At 52.4% G+C, this 25,090-nt stretch overlaps 1 protein-coding gene across 1 annotated transcript in view; it reads right to left on the bottom strand.

The window, feature by feature from the left end:
- LOC144735649 (disks large homolog 2-like) overlaps nucleotides 1-25,090 on the bottom strand; it is a 160,590-nt gene that overhangs the window by 103,024 nt on the left and 32,476 nt on the right. Inside the window, exons 3-5 of the mRNA XM_078618100.1 lie at nucleotides 24,916-25,070; nucleotides 22,864-23,020; nucleotides 2,496-2,598 (exon numbers count right to left, since the gene is read on the bottom strand). Of these exons, the coding sequence (XP_078474226.1) occupies nucleotides 2,496-2,598; nucleotides 22,864-23,020; nucleotides 24,916-25,070 (415 nt within the window). The remainder of the gene's footprint in view (nucleotides 1-2,495; nucleotides 2,599-22,863; nucleotides 23,021-24,915; nucleotides 25,071-25,090) is intronic.

Genomic DNA, 25,090 nt, shown 5'->3' with positions numbered 1-25,090 from the left:
GAGACTCAGAGACACGGGGACACAGAGACACGGGGACACAGAGACACGGGGACACAGAGACTCAGAGACACGGGGACACAGAGACTCAAGATACACGGGGACACACAGAGACTCAAGAGACACGGGGACACAGAGACTCAGAGACACGGGGACACAGAGACTCAAGAGACACGGGGACACAGAGACTCAAGAGACACGGGGACACAGAGACTCAGAGACACGGGGACACAGAGACTCAAGAGACACGGGGACACAGAGACTCAGAGACACGGGGACACAGAGACTCAGAGACACGGGGACACACAGAGACTCAAGAGACACGGGGACACAGAGACTCAGAGACACGGGGACACAGAGACTCAGAGACACGGGGACACACAGAGACTCAGAGACACGGGGACACACAGAGACTCAGAGACACGGGGACACAGAGACTCAGAGACACGGGGACACAGAGACTCAGAGACACGGGGACACAGAGACTCAAGAGACACGGGGACACAGAGACTCAAGAGACACGGGGACACAGAGACTCAGAGACACGGGGACACAGAGACTCAGAGACACGGGGACACAGAGACTCAAGAGACACGGGGACACAGAGACTCAAGAGACACGGGGACACAGAGACTCAAGAGACACGGGGACACAGAGACTCAGAGACACGGGGACACAGAGACTCAGAGACACGGGGACACAGAGACTCAGAGACACGGGGACACAGAGACTCAGAGACACGGGGACACAGAGACTCAGAGACACGGGGACACAGAGACTCAGAGACACGGGGACACAGAGACTCAGAGACACGGGGACACAGAGACTCAAGAGACACGGGGACACAGAGACTCAAGAGACACGGGGACACAGAGACTCAGAGACACGGGGACACAGAGACTCAGAGACACGGGGACACAGAGACTCAAGAGACACGGGGACACAGAGACTCAGAGACACGGGGACACAGAGACTCAGAGACACGGGGACACAGAGACTCAGAGACACGGGGACACAGAGACTCAGAGACACGGGGACACAGAGACTCAAGAGACACGGGGACACAGAGACTCAGAGACACGGGGACACAGAGACTCAGAGACACGGGGACACAGAGACACGGGGACACAGAGACTCAAGAGACACGGGGACACAGAGACTCAAGAGACACGGGGACACAGAGACTCAAGAGACACGGGGACACAGAGACTCAGAGACACGGGGACACAGAGACACGGGGACACAGAGACTCAAGAGACACGGGGACACAGAGACTCAGAGACACGGGGACACAGAGACTCAAGAGACACGGGGACACAGAGACTCAGAGACACGGGGACACAGAGACTCAAGAGACACGGGGACACAGAGACTCAGAGACACGGGGACACAGAGACACGGGGACACAGAGACTCAGAGACACGGGGACACAGAGACTCAAGAGACACGGGGACACAGAGACTCAGAGACACGGGGACACAGAGACTCAAGAGACACGGGGACACAGAGACTCAAGAGACACGGGGACACAGAGACTCAGAGACACGGGGACACAGAGACTCAAGAGACACGGGGACACAGAGACACGGGGACACAGAGACACGGGGACACAGAGACTCAAGAGACACGGGGACACAGAGACTCAAGAGACACGGGGACACAGAGACACGGGGACACAGAGACTCAAGAGACACGGGGACACAGAGACTCAGAGACACGGGGACACAGAGACTCAAGAGACACGGGGACACAGAGACTCAGAGACACGGGGACACAGAGACACGGGGACACAGAGACTCAAGAGACACGGGGACACAGAGACTCCCGCCTCCCTGGTGCGGTGCCACGGTGCCAGCCAACGTGGTCGCTGCCAACTCGCGAACAACACTTGCCCCAACAGGCCGTGAAGGCTACGGGGAGGGGGGTGGGGGTGGGGGGAGGATGATCTTTGGCGCACGAAGACGGGGGGTGGACGGGACGACACACTCACTCTCACTCGCTCTCACGCACACACACTCACCCACACACACATACTGACACACACGTAGACACACACACACTGACACACACACTGACCCGCACACACACTGACACGCACACACACTGACACACACACTCACCCACACACACATACTGACACACACGTAGACACACACACACTGACACACACACTGACCCGCACACACACTGACACGCACACACACTGACACACACACACACTCACCCACACACACGTAGACACACACACACTGACACACACACTGACCCGCACACACACTGACACACACACTGACACTGACACACACACACACACTCACACTGACACACACACACACTGACACACACACACTGACACACACTGACACACACACACTGACACACACACACACACCATGACACACACAAACACACACACTGACACACACACACACACTGACATACACACACTGACACACACACACTGACACACACAGACACACACACACACTGACACTCACCCTCCGGTCTGAACTGCGCCACGATGTTCACGGTGGAGCCGGCTCCCTTGAGGGCGGCGGCCGCCTGCTCGTGCGTGGCGCTGCTCAGGTCAATCCCGTTCACCTGGGCGCACAGAACGAGGTGGTGGTGGTGGGGGGGGCACACACAGATAGAGGTGGTGGTGGGGGGGGGGGCACACACAGACAGAGGTGGTGGTGGGGGGGGGGCACACACAGACAGAGGTGGTGGTGGGGGGGGGCACACACAGACAGAGGTGGTGGTGGGGGGGGGGCACACACAGACAGAGGTGGTGATGAGGGGGGGGCACACACAGACAGAGGTGGCGTTGAGCGTAGAAGTTCATCGCGCCACGGTGGCTAGGAGATGTTAACTCCCTCGCCTGGTACACAGGAGGTCGTGGGTTCGATCCCAACAATGACGCCTGCTGCTGTATATTTGGAGTTTTCATCTCTCATCATCATCATCACGGTGGCTAGGAGATGTTAACTCCCTCGCCTGGCACGCAGGAGGCAGTGGGTTCGATCCCGACATTGTCGCCTGCTGTATATTTGGAGTTTTCATCTCTCAGCATCATCATCACGGTGGCTAGGAGATGTTAACTCCCTCGCCTGGTACGCAGGACGTCATGGATACGATCCCGACATTGTCGCCTGCTGTATATTTGGAGTTTGCATGTCTCTCTCTCTCCCCGTGGTCACTTAGATTTTTTTCCCCGCATCCACTGTTATTTCCCGCCACATTTAGAATCGACATCACGCGTTCAGAGTATTTGGCCGCTATAAATATCCACGTGATGATAAGCCGCTTCGTTGAGCTGACATTTGTGATAGCCAGATCACTTCTGAAAAAAAATAGCTGTATAGCTCAGTGGGGCCTTACCTGGTAAAAGAAAAAGATAAAAGTTATCTTCCCCGAGCCGACTTGCGTTGCAGGCTTTGTACGATTTCAAACGGTGATTTTTCCGTCGCCGTGATATCTCCGCTTTGGTCACGGCGACACCGGGTGTCTGTTTTCCGTGCTCAGTGGTTTGATTTTTTTTTTACGTTTTTTGTTGTTGTTAAGTTTCTGCGGCTCTTTGCGTCGTGTTGGCGAACGCAGGGTCACGCACGCTCGCAAATTAAGACTCCTCCAGTCCTGGGGTTTCTTTCCCCGGGTTCTCACCCCGCTTGGGAGTGAATAATAAACCGCGGGGCTTGAAACGGGGCCACCGAGACAGACACGAGGCACGACTGGCGGGCAAAGTGAACATGCGGTCGTCGATAATGGCGTGCCGCCTTGACAGGGCGGAATAAGTGCGATGGGGGAGGGGAGTAGCGTGAGACGAGAGGGGAGAGGTAGGGGAGTGCGTGGAGGGGAGTGGAGTGAGATGAGAGGGGAGAGGTAGGGGAGTGCGTGGAGGGGAGTGGAGTGAGATGAGAGGGGAGAGGTAGGGGAGTGCGTGGAGGGGAGTGGAGTGAGATGAGAGGGGAGACGCAGGAGAGTGCGTGGAGGGGAGTGGAGTGAGATGAAAGGGGAGAGGCAGGAGAGCGTGTGAAGGGGAGTAGAGTGAGATGAGATGGGAGAGGCAGGAGAGTGCGTGGAGGGGAGTGGAGTTAGATGAGAGGGGAGAGGTAGGAGATTGCGTGGAGGGGAGTGGAGCGAGATGAGAAGGGAGAGGCAAGAGAGTGCATGGAGGGCAGTGGAGTGAGATGAGAGGGAGAGGCAGGATAGTTGGTGGAGGGGAGTGGAGTGAGATGAGGGGGAAAGGTAGGAGAGTGTGTGGAGGGGAGTGGAGTGAGAGGGGAGAGGCAGGAGAGTGCGTGGAGGGCAGTGGAGTGAGATAAGAGGGGAGAGGCAGGAGAGTGCGTGGAGGGGAGTAGAGTGAGATGAGAGGGGAGAGGCAGGAGAGTGCGTGGAGGGGAGTAGAGTGAGAAGAGAGGGGAGAGGTAGGAGAGTGCGTGGAGGGCAGTGGAGTGAGATGAGAGGGGAGAGGCAGGAGAGTGCGTGGAGGGGAGTGGAGTGAGATGAGAGGGGAGAGGTAGGAGAGTGCGTGGAGGGGAGTAGAGTGAGAAGAGAGGGGAGAGGTAGGAGAGTGCGTGGAGGGGAGTGGAGTGAGATGAGAGGGGAGAGGCAGGAGAGTGCGTGGAGGGCAGTGGAGTGAGATGAGAGGGGAGAGGTAGGAGAGTGCGTGGAGGAGGGCAGTGGAGTGAGATGAGAGGGGAGAGGCAGGAGAGTGTGTGGAGGGGAGTGGAGTGAGAGGGGAGAGGCAGGAGAATGTGTGGAGGGGAGTGGAGTGAGATGAGAGGGGAGAGGCAGGAGAGTGCGTGGGGGGGAGTAGAGTGAGATGAGAGGGGAGAGGCAGGAGAGTGTGTGGAGGGGAGTGGAGTGAGAGGGGAGAGGTAGGAGAGTGTGTGGAGGGGAGTGGAGTGAGATGAGAGGGGAGAGGCAGGAGAGTGTGTGGAGGGGAGTGGAGTGAGAGGGGAGAGGCAGGAGAGTGTGTGGAGGGGAGTGGAGTGAGAGGGGAGAGGCAGGAGAGTGTGTGGAGGGGAGTGGAGTGAGAGGGGAGAGGCAGGAGAGTGTGTGGAGGGGAGTGGAGTGAGAGGGGAGAGGCAGGAGAGTGTGTGGAGGGGAGTGGAGTGAGAGGGGAGAGGTAGGAGAGTGTGTGGAGGGGAGTGGAGTGAGATGAGAGGGGAGAGGCAGGCAGGGGCGAGTCCCGTGAGGGATCTTCAAGACGGTGACTGCGAACTTGAAATTGATCTGGGATTGGTTTGGGCCTCAGTGGAGGGGTCGCAGCATTGGGGTGACGTGATCTCATTTATGGTCGAGGGTGAGGAGTGTGACAGGGGCATTTTGAAACCAATCCAGAGTTTGGGGATAAGGGATTACGGGGGGGGGGGGGGTGGGGGGGGGAGGCCGTAGAGGAAAGTGTTGAGAGAGTCGAGTGAGGGATGCGATGAAGGCAAACGTTTGACACGCGCGAACTTTATCCCGAGTCGAACCTAGGGGAGAGGCCCGTGCAACACACTGGCCCACTGGCATTGTTCATCCGGATCAGGATTCGAACACGGGCAACACGTGGGATTGTGGTGGAGTGCACTCACAATGACGCCTGTGCCACTCATGCGTACAAAGACAAAAGGTCTCCCCCCCCGCCATATAGCCTTTGACGGCGTGTTGGGGCAAGTGCTGTTTGAGATGACCTATGAAGGCCGGCGTGGCCTTCATGAGTATGCTGCTTCTCGCCAGCGTTATAAGTGTCCATGAGAGGTTGTTTGTTTTTTGGTGCGATCGCGAAAATATAAATGTGTCGTTAAACCCGCCACCACTCGACGCAGCCAATTAGTAAAGGTTTGACACGTAAACAGAAAGTGCCAATTCGTTACGAGTACAGCAAACCTGCTGTGTGTTGGAGAGAAAAAACCCACAACATTTGCAATTGTAGTAGCAGTGACGTTTCGCCGGTAATCACAAGTAACACACAATCGGTGCGCTCAACTCTTAACTAATGGGCAAGTTTTGTTCACGTGACAAACCTTACTAATTGGCTGTGTCGGGTGATGGTGGCGTATTTAACGACGCATTTATATTTACGCGATCTCATAAGTATTTTGATTATAATAATTAAAAAAACCTCTTATGGATAATATTGATCGCGAAAGCGTTAAGCCATTATAAGACTTACAATATTCGTTCTTATAGGACTAATTTCTTCAAATTTTTAAATATTTTTTTCTCCCCCCTCCCCCCCTCCCTGGACGCTGTAATCGCTATCGGCTCGCAGGAAATTTCAATATCGGGAACCAGGCCGGACAAAAAATAAGTATAACCCGTAAAAACAAAGTTTTTTACTATAAATCCTTTATATGCGTGGCGGCTAGAGTCCTCTCGTCCTCTGGCTTGAGATGGCTGCCACCTATGGGTCAGATTATTGCATTAGACCATTAAGCAATTGGTAATTAAATATAATTTTTTTGTCCTAAAAAGTGTAACATTTTTGCATTTTTTTTTCACGAACATTAATTGTCACGCACAACGAGTCTGTGTGCAAAATGTCAGCTCGATTGGATCACGGGAAGTGGGTTAAAAAAACGACCGAAAGATTTGCACGGTCCTAAGCAAGCAAGCGAACTTAATATAAAGGATTTTAAAAAAAGCGAGACCGAAAATGAAATACGCAATTAAATCCTACGTCATCTTGTGGGGAGCGAGATGTTGGAACCCACTGGGGGATTGATTCATAGGTGCTGCCCCCCCCCCCAGCCCCGCCCCCTCCACCCCTGCCCCCACCCCCACCGGTGCTGAAACACATCTCTCTCACATCAGCATCTCGAATGAACAAACATCGAGGCGAACATTGCCGATTGAATATGAATCGCGCACACACACACACCATCTCTATATATAACGCATAACCAACTCAGTGGGCCTCACCTGGCGAAAGACAAATAGATCGTCGTAGTTAATCTATTTAGACGTGTGTGTGTGTGTATAAGCTAGGGGGGTTGCCTTGTTTGATCATTTTTCTCGATACGAAACCACATCGAGCGTGCGTGCGTGCGCGTTTCTCCGCGCGTCGATCGTACGGAAGCGTTGCGCGTGGGACGCTGCGCTGGGGCAGAAATGTTTTAGCGAAAAATCTCGTTAATTTTATTTTCTATCGTCCACGACGGCTTTTGGGTTCGGGGTCATCGGTGACCAGAAACATCCGAAGGGAAATTTTTGATTTGCTGGAACGAACGAATAAACGATACACATTTGGAGCCAACGCAGCTGTATCGGGGGTGGTGGTGGTGGTGGGGTAAAAAAAACAGCACTAGCAAGAGGTCCGTTTGGTGAAAAGGTCGTTGGGTTTTTTGTGTTTTCATCAAATTGCCCATTACTTTTTCATATATTTGATTTCAATTCACTTCCTTTGTTCAGGACCACGTGAAAGGCCCTCCCCCCTCCCCCCCCCCCCCCCAATTCGGGAAAAATAAATTACCTTTGGTTGGGGGGCCAAACAAAGGTTCTGGTTCTGGTGGAGCAATTTAAAATTTCGAATTAATGATAAACAAGACCGAGGAAACTTGCCGGGAGTCAAACAGGTTCCCGTCATCGTCATCATCATCACGACCCACGGGCAGACAGCCCGTAGTAGGTGTCCATTTCGTCATTTGTTTAAACTTTCCTCTCTGTCTTGTGGTTCTATTATGTTCAAGTAGTGCACATCATTGTAGTTATTGTATAGTATAGTGTATAGTGTAGTGTAGAGTAGTGTATTGTATAGTGTATAGCGTATAGTGTAGTGTAGAGTATAGTAGTGCATTGTATCGTGTATAGCGTAGTGTATAGCGTAGTGTATAGTGTAGTGTGTAGGGTAGTGTGTAGCGTAGTGTATAGCGTAGTGTATAGTATAGTAGTGTATTGAATAGTGTATAGTGTAGTATATAGTAGTGTAGTGTATAGTGTAGTGTATAGCGTAGTCAGTAGTCCACAGCACATTTCATCATTTGTTTCCACTTTCCTCTGTCTTGAAGTGCCAATATGTTCAAGTAGTGCAGACATCTTTCAGATTCCGATCTCTGATGATGTCGTCATCAAGTCGTTCTCTGCGAGGTCTCTTTCCGGTTCCTTCCATTTTAACCCGCGAGCAACAACAACAACAACGGACTTAAATCTTATTGGTTCTTTCGGTAAAGTAACGTAGAATGGAAATAATAAAATAATAAAAATAAAACATAATAAAATAATATTCGCGACGTTTCGGCCACAACGCAAGCAGCCGTCCTCAGGTGGAGAGCAGGTCTGTCGAGAAGACAGAGTCTGACTCTGACTTTGACTCTGTCTTCTCGACAGAGAAGACAGACCTGCTCTCCACCTGAGGACGGCTGCTTGCGTTGTGGCCGAAACGTCGCGAGAATTATTTTATTATGTTTTATTTTTATTATTTTATTATTTCCATTCTACGTGACTTTACCTAAAGAACCAAGAAGATGAATCCCTGCAGTCACGAAAGCTTTAAATCGAAACGGACGTAAAATTTTCCTGTTGTCGTCATTGTCCATCCGACGTGTGTGTATGTCTGTGTGTGTGTGTCTGTGTGTGTGTGTGTCTGTGTGTGTGTGTCTGTGTGTGTGTCCAAATGTGGGGAGCGGCAGCGTAGCGGACGCTGCGCTACGAACCCGGCGACCCGAGTTCGATTCCTGCTCACGGCCAACACCAGTGACAGCGATTATCTGAACTGGTCCTGGGCCTCCCCCCTAGGTCGTCTCAGCCTCAAATAAGTACCTGGGTGCGGTGTGTAAACATCGCCACTGGGGAGACAAAGGCGGCCGGGCGTGGTGTTGGCTACCCACCCCTTCGTGTGTCGTGCCGGCCTTCATAGGTGCTCGCTAACAGCACTTGCCCCAACAATATGCTGCGGCGAAACTGCAGGAGCTTTGTCTTTGTCCAAATAGTGCCAGTTTCCTTTGCATCCCAGCCCGCACCATCAGCAGGTCTTCTTCTAATTGTGCGAACACACTTACAAGTCAAATCAACGTCGTGACGGCAAAAAAAACGTTCTGGAGTACGACATTAAAAACAACCCCCCCCTGCCCCCCTACGGGTTTCACGCGAGCGAGTGGGCGGGGGGGGGAGCGTCAGGCACGACAAAGTAGACTAGTTAGACGTGGCAACGGCGAGGGAGGTTTTCGGTGGCACGGACACAAGTCAGAGCCACGGACTACGGCCGAGAAAAAATAAAATAAAAAACCCCGCGGGGAGACGAAATACGAACACACGCACAGATGGACGGAAAAAACGTCCACGACAAAGATTCCCGCCGTAAGAGCCCTTAACTAATGGGCTTTCCCGGGAAAGTGCATTAGTTAAGGGAAAGTGCCCGTGTACCAGAGGTCGCAAACGGGTTTTGATTCCTTACCCGTACCCGGCCGCACCAGGGTCGCAAATGGGTACCCGTACCCGGCCGGATACGGGTACCCGTTCCCTACCCGTACCCTACCCGAAATGAGTGGTAAACGGTTACTCACCAGTGACTCACGGCCTACCCGTACCCGTACCCGGCCGCACCAGGGTCGCAAACGGCTACCCGTACCCGGCCGGGTACGGGTAGCTGGGTATTGGGTAGGGTACGGGTATCGGGTACCCAGTTGCGACCTCTGCCGTGTTACGAGCTGCACCTATGAAGGCCGGCATGGCCTTGTGGAGGAGTTGGGGGTGGGCCAGAATCACGCCCGGCCGCCTTTGTCTCTCCCAGTGCCGATGAACCGGCCGACGACCGGCTCGGATAACCGTCGCTGGTCTTCTTCGTTCGCACGGGTTCATAGCAGCAGGTTCAAGATGTAATTTTAGATTTGGCTCTCCACACAATTGGTCTGTTCAGAAGCAGCAGAGCAGATCCCGTGTCCACTCCTCCTTTCAAGGGGTGACGACAGCAGCAGCGGCGGCAGCAGCGAAGTGTTTACGACGTGGCGGGTCGACGGTGTGGGATTCGTGGCGGCGCGCACACTCGCAGGCCGCACAATCTTCGATGGCGCCATCATTTGTGGCATCGGCTGGCCGCATCGGCCGCGTGGACCGGTCCGGATTCGGTTTGATGGTCGACCATTGGCGGCGTGGAATGTTGAAACCGGGGGGCGGGGGGGGGGTTCGAGGGTAGGGTCCTGTATGAGATGTTTATTTTTGGCGTCGGCCAAGAGAAGTCCAGATTCGCTTCCACCTCTCGCCTTCATTTGTGTTTGTGGCGTGGGTCTAGGTTGCTGCTGCTGCTGCGATCCAGGGGGGAGATTTTGGGCGGGCAGGCGATGGGTTCATGTCCCAGACGTGCGCTGGATGGTGCCGCTTGACGGGAAGCCGTTCCTTCGTGGCACTTCCCCGGATGGACCGCTGTTTCGCGACGGATTTTGCGGCGCGGCGGATACACGGTTCGCTGGCGCCAGGGGCCCGCGAGCGAGCTCGAGTCGCGCGGCGCAACAAACGCTGCGCCGCCGGCTCCCCAAAATGAAAAGCGCACGCTCGCACATTTAATCGCGCAACGGGAGGGGGTCTGCGGTTAAGTAATTTGCCGTTGCACGGCGCCCCCCCCCCCCTCCCTCCCTTCTTTACCGCTGTCGGCGCACACAGAGACCGGCACGCACTTCGCAGGAGACAAACGAATAATGAATTGGCCAGGATGGATATAGTGTATATATAGGTATAGACGGATTGAGGATTAATGCAGTAATGGAACAAAAAGACGGATGGATGCATTGATTAATCAATGCAGGGGGGGGGGGGCGAGGCGGAAATCGGAGGGTCGGGGCACCAGCCTGATTTTACGGACGACCGAAGCCTTCGACGGACTGGGCTGACCCGAGGAACGTGACGGACGGTGGGGGGGACGACGAAAAATGAATGAACGGAACGGAATGGAGCGTGGTGAGCTAACGAGAAGCTCACGAAAACTGGCCTTGCCAAGTCAGGCAGGAATCCAAGCGCCGCATGCGATGGCACAGGGTGTGGGGGCTCAAAATCCACATCCGGCGGAGCGAGCGAGCCGCGAAGTGGGGGATTCCGTTTGTGATTATCGAGAGGATTGTCCCGAACTACTCTCTCCGCAAGTTGCCAGTAAATTTGGTCTCCGTTGATTATCTCCCGCGACACGAGGGGAAGTGCGACCTCGCGCAAAGTTCACCACCTCGAACGGAGCGTTGGCTTCGTCCCGGGCGCCAATGCTCCGACAGAGGGAGAACATACTCTTTGTTTTTTTTCGGTAAAGTCACGTGGGTAAAAAATCTAAGCGCCGTCGTCATCGAAACCGGAGAGAGAGACCGGGAGAGCGAGCAAAGCGAGCGGGGGGGGGGGGGGGACGCGCGCGATTTGCGGTTTGCAGGAGGATATATTTCTGGCGCTGCGCGTCCGTTGAGCGGCAGAGGAAAGGAAAAGAAAAAAAAATCCACGTTGATCTCGATCTCCGCCGCCACCGCCGCGGTGCGCAGCATAGCGCAGCAAAGGGAGCGAGACCGTAGTTCGCAGCGGGGATTAATGTGACCTTGGGGAAAGCTGGAACCGCGAGCGGTAATGGCACGGTGGGTGGCGGGAGGGGGGGTGTTGGTGTTTGCTACCTTGCGCCGATCACGAGGGGGGGGGGGGCCGGAGAAATAACGATTGATCTCGAGAATTTGGTTGCTTTTGATGATGATGATGTTGTTGTTGTTGAGCAGCAGGAGCAAGCAAGCAAGCAGCAGGCAGCAGCAGGTTACAACGCGGGAAGGGGGTAGGGCAAAGGTCGCGAACGGGTTTTGATTCCTTACCCGTACCCGTACCCGGCCGCACCAGGGTCGCAAATGGGTACCCGTACCCGGCCGGGTACGGGTAGCCGTTCCCTAACCGTAACCGTACCCTACCCGAAATGAGTGACAAACGGTTACTCACCAGTGACTCACGGCCTACCCGTACCCGTACCCGGCCGCACCAGGGTCGCAAACGGCTACCCGTACCCGCACCCGGCCGGGTACGGGTAGCCGGGTATCGGGTAGGGTACGGGCATCGGGTACCCGGTTGCGACCTCTGGGGTAGGGGGACTTCGTGCCCTATGTTGTGCAAAAAGGACGCCCTAGAGAGAGAGAGAGAGAGACGCGGGGCGGGACAATCTTGCGTGGCTCCCCTATTTTATTTTAACGGAATAACGCTTTTTGGCATTTGCCGGTGAAACCCAACTTGCAAGTGGGACCCCCCCCCCCCCTAACCCAACCCACCACCTTCTTCCCCCCTAAATCCCGCCGCCTTCCAGACTCGCGGGAACAAAAACAACTTGACAACTAAACCCAATTCCGCGTGCACGCGAAAACCCAATTAGCCTCCGGATCCTTCAGTCGAGGACACGAGTTAATTACCGCGCTCCAAAAAAAACGCGTTTTGCGAACGCTGGCCATGCGGCACGTAGGGAGCGGAATTTCACGTGCATTCATATTTTTTTTTGTAGGTTTGACATCCCCCTGCATTCCTGCGACAGTGGGGAGATTGCGCGTTGGGTTTAATGGCGCGGAGCGTAAGGCCGTTGCCGCTTGATCTCGGCAACCCGGGAAAAGCAACGGGTGAGAGGCCGCCGAGAGCATGGGTTCGAATCCAGGTTCACGGGCTCCTGTGGGGGAAGCGGGTACTCGGGGGCTCAGGAGTTGATGGTCTCAGCCCGGTCACCAACAACTCACGCAGAGACCAACAGGCTCACACAGAGACTCACACAGAGATCCATTGACTCACGCAGAGACCCATAGACTCACGCAAAGACTCACACAGAGACCCATAGACTCACGCAGAGACCAACAGGCTCACACAGAGACCCATAGACTCACGCAGAGACCCATAGACTCACGCAGAGACCAACAGGCTCACACAGAGACCCATAGACTCATGCAGAGACCCATAGACTCACGCAGAGACTAACAGACTCACACAGAGACCCATAGACTCACACAGAGACCAACAGGCTCACACAGAGACCCATAGACTCACGCAGAGACCCATAGACTCACGCAGAGACCAACAGACTCACACAGAGACCCATAGACTCACGCAGAGACCAACAGGCTCACACAGAGACCCATAGACTCACACAGAGACCCATAGACTCACGCAGAGACCAACAGACTCACACAGAGACCCATAGACTCACACAGAGACCAACAGGCTCACACAGAGACCCATAGACTCACGCAGAGACCAACAGGCTCACACAGAGACCCACAGACTCACGCAGAGACCCATAGACTCACGCAGAGACCAACAGGCTCACACAGAGACCAACAGGCTCACACAGAGACCCATAGACTCACGCAGAGACCAACAGACTCACACAGAGACCCATAGACTCACGCAGAGACCCATAGACTCATGCAGAGAACAACAGGCTCACGCAGAGACCCATAGACTCACGCAGAGACCCATAGACTCACGCAGAGACCTATAGACTCACGCAGAGACCCATAGACTCACGCAGAGACCAACAGGCTCACACAGAGACCCATAGACTCACGCAGAGACCAACAGACTCACACAGAGACCCATAGACTCACGCAGAGACCCATAGATTCACGCAGAGGCCCATAGACTCACGCAGAGACCAACAGGCTCACGCAGAGACCCATAGACTCACACAGAGACCCATGGACTCACGCAGAGACCCATAGACTCACGCAGAGACCCATAGACTCACACAGAGGCCAACAGACTCACGCAGAGACCAACAGACTCCCACAGAGACCCATAGACTCACGCAGAGACCCATAGACTCACGCAGAGACCCATAGACTCACGCAGAGACCCATAGACTCACACAGAGACCCATAGACTCACACAGAGACCCATAGACTCACGCAGAGACCCACAGACTCACGCAGAGACCCATACACTCACGCAGAGACCCATAGACTCACGCAGAGACCCATAGACTCACGCAGAGACCCATAGACTCACGCAGAGGCCCATAGACTCACGCAGAGACCCATAGACTCACACAGAAACCCAAAGACTCACACAGAGACCCATAGACTCACACAGACCCATAGACTCACGCAGAGACCCAAAAACTCACACAGAGACCCATAGACTCACGCAGAGACCTACAGGCTCACGCAGAGACCCACAGGCTCACGCAGAGACCCATAGACTCACGCAGAGACCTATTGACTCACACAGAGACCCATTGACTTACACAGTGACCCATAGACTTACAAAGAGACCCATAGACTCACACAGTGAACCATAGACTCACGCAGAGACCCATTGACTTAAACAGCGACCCATAGACTTACAAAGAGACCTATAGACTCACACAGACCCATTGGTTTACACAGCGACCCATAGGTTTACAAAGAGACCCATAGACTCACTTAGAAACCTGTAGCCTTACACAGAAACCCGTAGACTCGGGTAGACTGGACTGTGATTAAACCCCGTTCTTAAGAGTTATCAGTTGATGGTCTCACAACAGTCACCAATGACTTCACAAAAGCCAAACTGTATTTTAAATGAGGCGTTTACCACTGGGCCTGTGTCACCTCCACAAACAAGTGGAAGGGAACTGTAAAAAAAAGGCAACGTTTTAAGATTTCTGAGAACAGGAAAAGCAAACAACGACTTGCACCACTGCCTTCCGTAAGTATAAAGACGGGGGTCAGAATTCACAAACAGGTTCAAACCAGGTGCAAGGGGTCACGGCAAAGTCCACGTGGGTGATATGTTGACACTGGGGCTTCGTAGCAGCGAGTTAAGGCGCTGAGAATAGCCCCCGGTGGGTTATAAACAAACCCCGCACAGACACGAGAAGGCAGCAACTAAGCAAAAGAACGACAAGATATATTTTTTTAAACCACGTTTCTATTGGCTTGAAATGTGCGTTTGCATATTTACACCTCTACCGAGGGTGGAACAAGACTCCGCCGATACTCGCAGCAGCAGCAGCGGCTTTTGGCTGCTGACCATCATCGAACAAAGATGATGGTCATCGCATCGCGCGGCGGTTTCAGACGCGCTTCTGCGGCCGTCTGGAACGCTCTCTTCACTTCCGCCGTTAGGAAGCCGCCGGGAGCTTACACACGACTTTTAAATCATCATCTCGATTAAAACCTCATCTCTTTAGAACCGATTGTTGTCCTTCCCCCCCCCCCGCACCTCCGATTAGCGCGGTCGGCTACGCATGGTGCGACATAAGTTCAACGTACACACGCACATGTAAGGCTGCGGGGGATATGTTGTGGTGCAGCAAAATTCATTGTTGTATTGCACTTCTATGCTTCATTATATGGAGGCGAATGGCCATTCTGCAGCGTACGTAGCGCTGTTGGCTACGTACGGTGCGAAAGAAGTTCAACATACAAAAGACAAGGACAAAGGTGTCGTCGTGTAGCCTTAACAGACTGTAGGGGCAAGTGCTGTTAGCGAGCGCCTATGAAGGACGGTACGGCACACGAGGGGGTGGGTGGCCAACACCATGCCTGGCCGTATTTGTCTCCCCAATGGCGATGTTTATACACAGCACCAGGTGCTCATTTGAGGCTGAGTCGACCTAGGGGAGGCCCAGGACCGGTTCAGATAATCGTCACCGGGTGTTGGTGGCCGTGGGCGGGAATCGCACTGAACCCGTATGTAACATACATACACACAACGTATGTACATACACACATACACATAACATGCAAATACATACAACAGGAGCGTAGAGGTGTTGAACGCATCGCGCTACAAACCCAGCGGCCCGAGTTCACCGACCGACCGACTGACGTCTCCTGAACAACAACAACACGTACCCCTGGAGTAATCCTATGAACACAGTTGGGGGGGGAGGGTAGAGGCGGTGTAAAAAGCTTCATAAGCTCATCAGATTCCTCCGGTCTAAATAAAGATTCCGGTACGAACGGATGGGCCGAAACGCAACCTGTGCTTGCCGCACTGCCCCATACGGCTCACCCCTGACATCTGCCGCGAGAGAGTCGGACGCTTTGACCCACACGGTGTTTGCGGGCAACGGATTGCTTGCGAGGGGTTGGGGGTGGGGGGGTGGCAGGGGTCGATACGCAAGGCCAAAAAGAGGCAACGGGACGCCGAGCGGACCCAAGATCAAACGTTGGCCACGGTACGGATTTATTTGTGTAAAGACAGTACAGGGGACTAGCGGTCACAGCGGGGTACTGACAGGGGAATTAGCATGGGAAGAGACCAGGGGGCCACAGGGAGTAATGACGGGTCAAGGGACAGACAGGGCGAACGATCTGGGGGTCATCTTCTTGGTTCTTTCGGTAAAGTCACGTAGAAGGGAAATAATAAAATAATAAAAATAAAACATAATAAAATACAATTCTCACGACGTTTCGGCCACAACGCAAGCAGCCGTCCTCAGGTGAAGAACAGGTCTGTCGGAAAGACAGCGTCTGAATGAAACACCACCAGGCTTGGCAGCGTATATTTAAGCTGGGTTGGAGGGGGAAGAGCGCCTTGATCTGGGGGTCTACGAGAAGGATCGAGGTGACAGAAGTGGACGGGTGAGGATCAGGGATCGAGAGCGAGCGAGAGGGTTCGAGAGAAGGGGCGTTGCCAAGAGTCAAGGGAGATGGCCACGCTGGGGGATAAAAGGTGGTCGAGAGGAGAGGCTCGGGGCTGCTGTTTGGAGTCGGGGTCTTCGCCCGTCAAGCGAAGGCGTCGTCATGAGAGAATCATCACAAAAGCAGCGTCTCCTGGAGCCGTTACATTTGTACTCGACCCTAGGGAGACACCGTAGCAAGAATACATCTCGATGCATGCTTCTAAACGTGAACCCCGAGTAGAAATCCACGCGACCACGGGCAGAACACGCAAACTCCAAATGTGCAGCAGGCATCAGGGTCGGCATCAAAACCCCGACCTTCCGCATACTACGCGTCGGCGTGGTGATGATCGGTGCACCGCGCTTACGAACGAACTTGCTGCATTAAGAGTTCGATTCACAGCCAAGCAATTAACTGGAACGAACTGTGGGGGCAGGGGGGGGGGCGGCAGGCTGCGGCCTTCTCAAGGTTGACTCGGCGTTTAAATTGGGTACCTGGCACGGACGCTTGTTAAACGCGACAGTGTTGGGGAGACAAAGGCGGCCGGGAATGGCTCCGACCTCACCGACCCTTCGCACGCAGTGCCGGCGTTAATAGGTGCTCGCCGAACAGGATTTCCACCCCCCCCCCCGCCACAGCCTCGTATGGGTTATATGGGGACACTGGTACGCATATGACATGGTACTAGATTTGAAGCTTTCGTGACTGCAAAGATTCATATTCTCAGGTTTTTTCGGTAAAGTCACGTAGGTAAAAAATCCAAATTAATAAAAGTAAAATTAAAATAAAATAAAAATCACGACGTTTCGGAGGCAACACAAGCTTCCATCTTCAGGTGGAACCATCACAGCACGATAGCTGTATCAAGAAATATCAAGTAATAAAGCTATCGTTCTGTGACGGTTCCACCTGAAGACGGAAGCTTGTGTTGCCTCTGAAACGTCGTGATTGTTATTTAATTTTTATTTAACTTGTATTAATTTTAATTTTTTACCTACGTGACTTTACCGAAAAAACCTAAGAATATGAATCCTTGCAGTCACGAAAGCTTCAAATCTAGAATCAAAATATACAGCAGGCATCGGTCAGGGTTGGGATCAAACCCACGACCTCCTGTATACCAGGCGAGTTAGTTAACATCTTGCCACCATGGCGCCCCAAGATTAACGGCGGCATGGACGCAGTCAAACTTTCTGGTGGCCCAATTTTTTTTCTTCCCGTGATCAATTAGACAATTAGAAAGGTCCTGACCTAATTAGAAATTGACCCATGACACATTTAGAAAGATCCTGACCTAATTAGAAATTGACCCAAAATGCCGTTGCCATGTCGATGCCCTCCTCTCTGCCGAGCACAAATGGCGATGCTAATGGTTGAACGTTGCATTGCATCGGGCGGTGAAGCAGTGGACTGTGCGCACTTTTCCCTACAACATCCCGGCTCCAGGTTCAATTCCTGGTCACGAGGCGCAACACCGCTGGCAAACACCGGTAGCTGAATCTGATGTACGTGTGTATGTTGAACTTCTTGTGCTGATCGGAGGTGCGGGGGAAAGAAAAATAAAACTAAACTTCGAACCCAGCTTATATATATGCTCCAAGCACGTGTGCTGTTTCATTCAGACGCTGTCGCCTCGACAGACCTGGTTTTCACCTGAGGACGGCTGCTTGCGTTGTGGCCGAAACGTCGTGAGAATTTTTTATTATGTTTTATTTTTATTATTTTATTACTTCCCTTCTACGTGACTTTACCGAAAGAACCAAGAAGACAAAAAAAAGCAGTTCTGATGGGGGGCGGACCTCCCATAGGTCGACTCAAGTCTCTGAAGCAAATCCGTGGCGTGATGTTTCAACGTTGGCAACTGTCTGGAGAGACAAAGGTGACCCCTAGTGGTGCTGCCCTGCAGCCTCTCATGCACCGTGCCAGCCTTAATAGGCGCTCGCTGAACGCAGCAGCCTGTGTGTGAAGGATATGAATCCCCACGATAGCAATGTGGAATTTCCACCGCTGGCTCTGGGCTGTTGACGGGAATCGAGCAGATCGGCGCACAAGCAAATTCACGTCAGCTTTTGTTAATTCCATGGGTCTCTTTCGATTGAAAGCTTTCGTGACTGCAGGGATTCATCTTCTTGGTTCTTTCGGTAAAGTCACGTAGAATGGAAACAATAAAATAATAAAAATAAAACAATCAAATATATCTCACGACGTTTCGGCCACAACGCAAGCAGCCGTCCTCAGGTGAAGAACCTGTTCAGACTCTGTCTTCTCGACAGACCTGTTCTCCACCTGAGGACGGCTGCTTGCGTTGTGTCCGAAACGTCGTGAGAATTATTTTGTTATGTTTTATTTTTATTATTTTATTATTTCCATTCTACGTGGCTTTACCGAAAGAACCAAGAAGATGAATCCCTGCAGTCACGAAAGCTTTAAATCGAGATTCTCAGAAGGTTCACCCGATCGGAGCAAGCAAAAACAAACGTTCGCGTGAAGTTGTGTTGATAATCGGTGAACCCGCGTCCCCCCAATCAAAACCCGGCCACGGTGCTCTGAGCATTGTACAAAACTTGGGAATGCCCACCAGCAGGGTCGGAGGGAAATATATAATGATAAAAATAAAATAAAAATGATCGAAGGCATGCAAACCGCACGGTCTCTGCCTCTCATTCCGACCAAGTACCGTCTTCCTTACTGCTAATGAAATACTTCTGAAGACAAACGGCGCCCGTAAACCGTCCCAGAATCCGTTCGTGCGCAAATCCACAATATCAAGTACTCGGATTGTAAATGTTGTGGCTTTGCTCTCCAACACGCCGGTGCGCTGTGCAACTAACGTGACAAACCTTACTAATTGGCTGTGTCGGGTGGCTGCGGGTTTAAGGACACATTTGTATTGACGCGATCTAACCCAAAAACACTAAATTCAAATTAACCCCCTCCCCCCATTCGCTCTTTGCTCCGTTGCTGCCGTAACATCGTCAATTTGTACACGGAAACAACTCGGAGGTTTTGCCGACACGTGCCATTCCCTTCTTACGTCAAAGCCCCGTAACCTGTCCAATGCAGGACCCCCCCTCCCCACTGCTGCAATCCTTATTTCATTTCAACAATCGCCAACTGTGGGTCCGTGGATTTAAAAAAAAACGATTCCACCAAAATTCCCCACGCCGACGTAATTAAGAGTGACGGAAATCAATCCCTAATAAGTATAACCCGTAAAAAAAAAGTTTTTCACTATAAATCCTTTATATGCGTGGCGGCTAGAGTCCTCTCGTCCTCTGGCTTGAGATGGCTGCCACCTATGGGTCAGATGATTGCATGGCAGCATTAAGCAATTGGTAATTAAATATAATATTTTTGTCCTAAAAAGTGTAAAATTTTGGAACAAAAAAATTTCACGAACATTAATTGTCACGCACAACGAGTCTGTGTGGAAAATGTCAGCTCGATTGGATCACGGGAAGTGGGTTAAAAAACGACCGAAAGATTTGCACGGTCCTAAGCAAGCAAGTGAACTTAATATAAAGGATTTAAAAAGGGGAATTATCGCCGCGCGGCAAAGCCCGCAACGCCTGCAATCGTCCTCGTCGTGAAAACCGCGATCGATCCACTGCTGGATGAAGGCGAGCGCGTCGGTCGCCATCTCTCGCCGTGCGACGACGCACGACGCAACGATCCGCCTTGCCCCCGCCCGCCAACTCGGTCTCTTCCATCGCGATGACGCGACAACACGCGAGAACACGCGACAACACGCAACAACACGCAACAACACGCAAGAACGCGCTTATGCGCGCACGATTTTATCGGAGCGTTTCAACGTGAATGGATAACAAAAAATTACCGCCCTCCCCCGTGCATCTCGATCCATCAATCAGGATTCACTCAAGCACCCCGGTAAGAGGCCACTCAGCACGAGCGCATTATTGCAAAAAGGAGATCCGAGTCAAATACAGGCGGTGCCCCCCCCCCCCACCCCTGCCCCCCACCCCACCGCTTTCGCGATGTCCCAACGAGTTCCTGGACACCGTGCCACCGTGAATCGGACCCCCGTTTTCCCGCAGAGAATAGAAACGGTAGAGACACATCACTCGCAGACGTGTTTCTTCTCACCTGTTAGCGGCCGAGATTAAACCGAAACTGTTTTAAATTTTCACCAGGTAAGGAAGGCACCACTGAGCTATGCAGAGCTCCTTTTTGAGAAGCGACCTGGCACACAATCGATAGTTCAACGAAACGTGCTTATCATCACGTGGACATTCATAGCAGCCAAATGCACTAAACGCGTGACGTTTACTCTAAATGTGGTGGGGGAAGAACCGGAGGACCCGGAGGAAAATCCACGCGACTGACAGGAAAAGAGGAGAGACACGCAAACTCCAAATATACAACAGGTATCGTCAGGGTGGGGATCGAACCCACGACCTCCTGCATACCAGGCGAGGTAGTTGACATCTCCTAGCCACCGTGATGATGATGACAGAGACACGCAAACTCCAAATATACAGCAGGCATCGTCAGGGTGGGGATCGAACCCACGACCTCCTGCATACCTGGCGAGGTAGTTGACATCTCCTAGCCACCGTGATGATGATGAGAGTGAGACACGCAAACTCCAAATATACAGCAGGTGTCAGGGTCGGGATCGAACCCACGACCCCTGGTGGTCTCAGATCCAATTACTATCCAGGCTCAAATTCTCTGCTTGGCTTCTGAGATCAGATGGGATCGGGGACGTGTTCAGGATGAATTGGGGTCAGTTGGCAGATGTGCTGCCGGTGAATCTAATGAGAGCTGACAGCCTCGGGCACAACAAAAAGATGTTTAAAATTCAAGAAACTCAATTATTGACTTCGGAAATATGGACAGTCATGAATGAATGATTGCATGCATTGGACACATGCATGAATGATACGCTGGCCAGCGGACAAACATATATGCTGCATGGAAAGGCAGGGAACCGGGCAAACATACTGTACATGGATCTATTTCAGCCCTGTATGCACGCGTTTCCACGAAAGATACAAAGGTGGCCAGGCGTGGTGGTGGCCACAAAAATCCCCCATATAGCTCTTCATCGACTGTTGGGGACAGCGTTGTTTGAGCACAGCACCTATGAAGGCCAACACAGCACACCTTTGTCTCCCTAGTGGCGATGTTAACAGACCAGACCAGGTACTCAATGAGACTCCCATGATCGGTTCAGATAACCGTCACTGGTGGTGTTGGCCGTGAGCGGGAATCGAACTCGGGTCGCCCGGTTCGCTAACTGCTGCGCCATCGCTCCCTGCCCGGTGCCCACGCCGAGACAGACAGAGACCGACCGAGGGCCAAATCCAACGCATCACGGCACTCTTCGCCGTATACTCGGAGAGCATTACCAACGTTCGTGGCATTTATTCGCGCGTCCGGCCAAAACGCGTCCGAGTTGTGGCCTAGGTGGATCAGAGGTGCCACCTGGCCCACCCCCCTATCGCTCAACAGAAGTGCTATCCCGGCCGCCATCTTACACTGGTCAACAACAACAACAAAAATTTCTGGCCTGGACTTTTGCAGCTGTTTTAGACTAATTTCAGGGTGCTGATTCCAAATCTGATCTCAGATTTGCTCTATCACATCTCATTTTTATGCTATCGGCATACCCCATTTTCATTGATTTTACCCGAAATTAACTCTGTCACTTATGATTGCAAGTTGTTGCGAGTCAGTGACTGCTTTAGTGTTAAAATATGGTGCTGTATTTTTAGGATAGTGTGTTTATAATATCATTTTATGTAGATATCCACGTTTATTTAATTTTATTTCTTATTGAAAACGCAATAATTGATATCTAAAAAACCTGATGTGATAGACAAAAACTGATGCCAGATTTGGAATCGGCACTCCAAAATTACCTTAAAACTGTTGGAATACATTACGCCAGAAAAAGCGTGTTTACCAGTGTATAATTACATGCCGGGGGCTCCTGAACCACTGGCGTTGGCCAGAAACAAATCTCGGGTTTTGACCGCAACGATGTGCGAGGAGGGGTTGGCGGGGGTGGGGCAGAGGTCGAAAACGGGTTTTGATTCCTTACCCGTACCCGGCCGCACCAGGGTCGCAAATGGGTACCCGTACCAGTACCCAGCCGGGTACGGGTACCCGTTCCCTACCCGTACCCGTACCCTACCCGAAATGAGTGACAAACGGCTACTCACCAGTGACTCACAGCCTACCCGTACCCGGCCGCAACCAGGGTCGCAAACGGCTAATCGTACCCGGTCGGGTACAGGTAGCCGGGTATCGGGTAGGGTACGGGTATCGGGTACCCGGTTGCGACCTCTGGGGCGGTGCGGGGCGGGGCGGCGAGACTTACCGAGAGGATCTGATCGCCTCGCCGCAGCTCCCCGCTGAGGTCCGCCGGGCCGCCGGCGAGGATGAAGGAGACAAAGATACCCTCCCCGTCCTCGCCCCCGACGATGTTGAAGCCGAGGCCCGAGGAGGCCTTGTGCAGGACCACTCGCCGCGCTTCCCTGCACACGCACGGACCAGAGGCGTCACATCCACCGCCGCCAACAGACTGGTTTGGGGGGGTGGGGGGGCAAAGCGCCGTTAGCGAGCAACGCCCACCAAGGCCGGCGCCGTGGCAAGCCGCCGCCGCCACCGCGTAGGACGTGGGATCTTCCGGCTGCCGCCGCGGCGGTGGTGCCGCAAGCAAATGTTGTTGTTGTTGTTGTTTGACTTGCATCCCACTGGGATTTTTGCACACAGCGTTGGTGTACGGTGTTTTTTTCTGCAATATTTTGCTGTCTTTTCTCGGATGTTCTGCTTGCACTCAGTCACATATTCACTTTAAGATGTTTTTTTGTTCGTGTTTTTTGTTTGTTGCGGTTGCACCCGATTCAAAGCGTTGGTGTACGGTGTTTTTTTCTGCAATATTTTGCTGTCTTTTCTTGGATGTTCTGTTTGCACTCAGTCACATAGTTACTTTAAGATGTTTTGTGTTCATGTTTTTTGTTTGTTGCGGTTGCACCCGATTCAAGAGCCGAATGGCTCACAGGGCCATACCTAATAAATGAACTTGATCTTGAAATGCGGAAATTCCACGGCAATGTGGAATGTCCACCCCCAGCGGGGGTCGTGTCCGTGAAGGGGCACGTGAGCAGACACCGATGCACACTCACCGTATGCTCGAGCGGGTTTGGTTTTTCACGGCGAACGCTTTATCTTTGTCACGTGACTCCCCCCCCCCACCGCCCCCCACAACATCCAACCCACGCGGCTCTAACCACTTGGTCTAATTATACAGTGGTCAACACACTTTTTCTGGCATAAGGTATTCCATCGGTTTTAAGGTAATTTTGGGGTGCCGATTATAAAAATCTGGCATCAGGTCTTAAATAGAGCAGCAGCAGCAGCAGGGTGACGTCATCATTTAGTTAAATTAAATCTGGTGCAGTGATTCGAGGCAAGGAGGGGGAGGGTATTGTAATTATATAGATTGGTAATCCTTCAATTGTTATTCATTGGTATGTTTCCTTTATATGTAATTGTATTTATTTAATAATACGCTTCCAGGCCGCACTTGCCTCGAATCACTGCACCAGATTGAATTTAATTAAATGATGACGTCACCCTGATGCTGCTCTATTTAAGACCGGAAGCAACAGGAGAGCTTCGCCATTCTTGCCCGATGAAGCTGATTGTAATTATCAGCGAAACGTCGCGCTACTCAAGTTTTAAAATGCTGTTGATTCTCTCTTCAGCACACCGGTGGGCTAAAGAAGTGAATTTATTTTGTCCTTTGAAAAACGTGACACATTTTTTACTGTTTGGCCATGTCGGGTGGTGGAGGGTTACGACACATTTATAAATAACGCGATCTGACCCAAAAACCTATATTATGAATAATATTGGTCGCCAAAGTCTACGTGTTAAATTGATTTATTTAAAACTGTGTGATGTTGCATTTAATTTGTTGTCCTTCCGCTCCCCTCGCACCTCCGATTGGCGCGGTTAGCTACGTATGGTGCGAAAGAAGTTCAACGTACAAACACACACGTATACATTGAAACGCTACCCAATTGGGGACACTTCGAGACTCGCACAAAACAAACCTACGGCTCTCCGCTGTCTTGTCCGATTGTACAACGCGTGATGTCCGTCCGGCGTGACGTGGTCACTTCCAAGCCCAGAAGAAGCTATCCACCCCCCCACACCCGCCCCAAGGCAAGTGCAGCAAAACGTCGGACATCGTGCCGGAACAAAAAAACGGGTCGGAGGGCTGGCGCGGTGCAAACCGCGAAAATCTCGCGCGCAGTCGTAAATTAAAACTATTTTTTAAAATATTTTTTTACTGAGAATTAAACACGTTGTATTATACCTGCAAGAGGACGTCTTAAAGTGGCCGGTTCCGACACACCGCGACCCGGTCTGGGGCGGAAAGTTCTTTCCGTTCATCCACAGCATCGCCGACGATACGTTTACCGCGAACATCGCAAAGCGCGCACGCACGCACGCCCCGCAATTCGGCGGCGCCCCTTGACCCGGCTCGTCGCAGACTTTGCCAAACTTGATTTTTCTCTTCCCGCAGGGCACGCGGA

Source organism: Lampetra planeri, chromosome 56 (genome assembly GCF_965212315.1).
Source record: "Lampetra planeri chromosome 56, kcLamPlan1.2.h2, whole genome shotgun sequence".
NCBI lineage: Eukaryota > Metazoa > Chordata > Hyperoartia > Petromyzontiformes > Petromyzontidae > Lampetra > Lampetra planeri.
The sequence above is the reverse complement of the archived record's forward strand: the minus strand, read 5'-3'. Positions and strand labels throughout refer to the sequence as shown.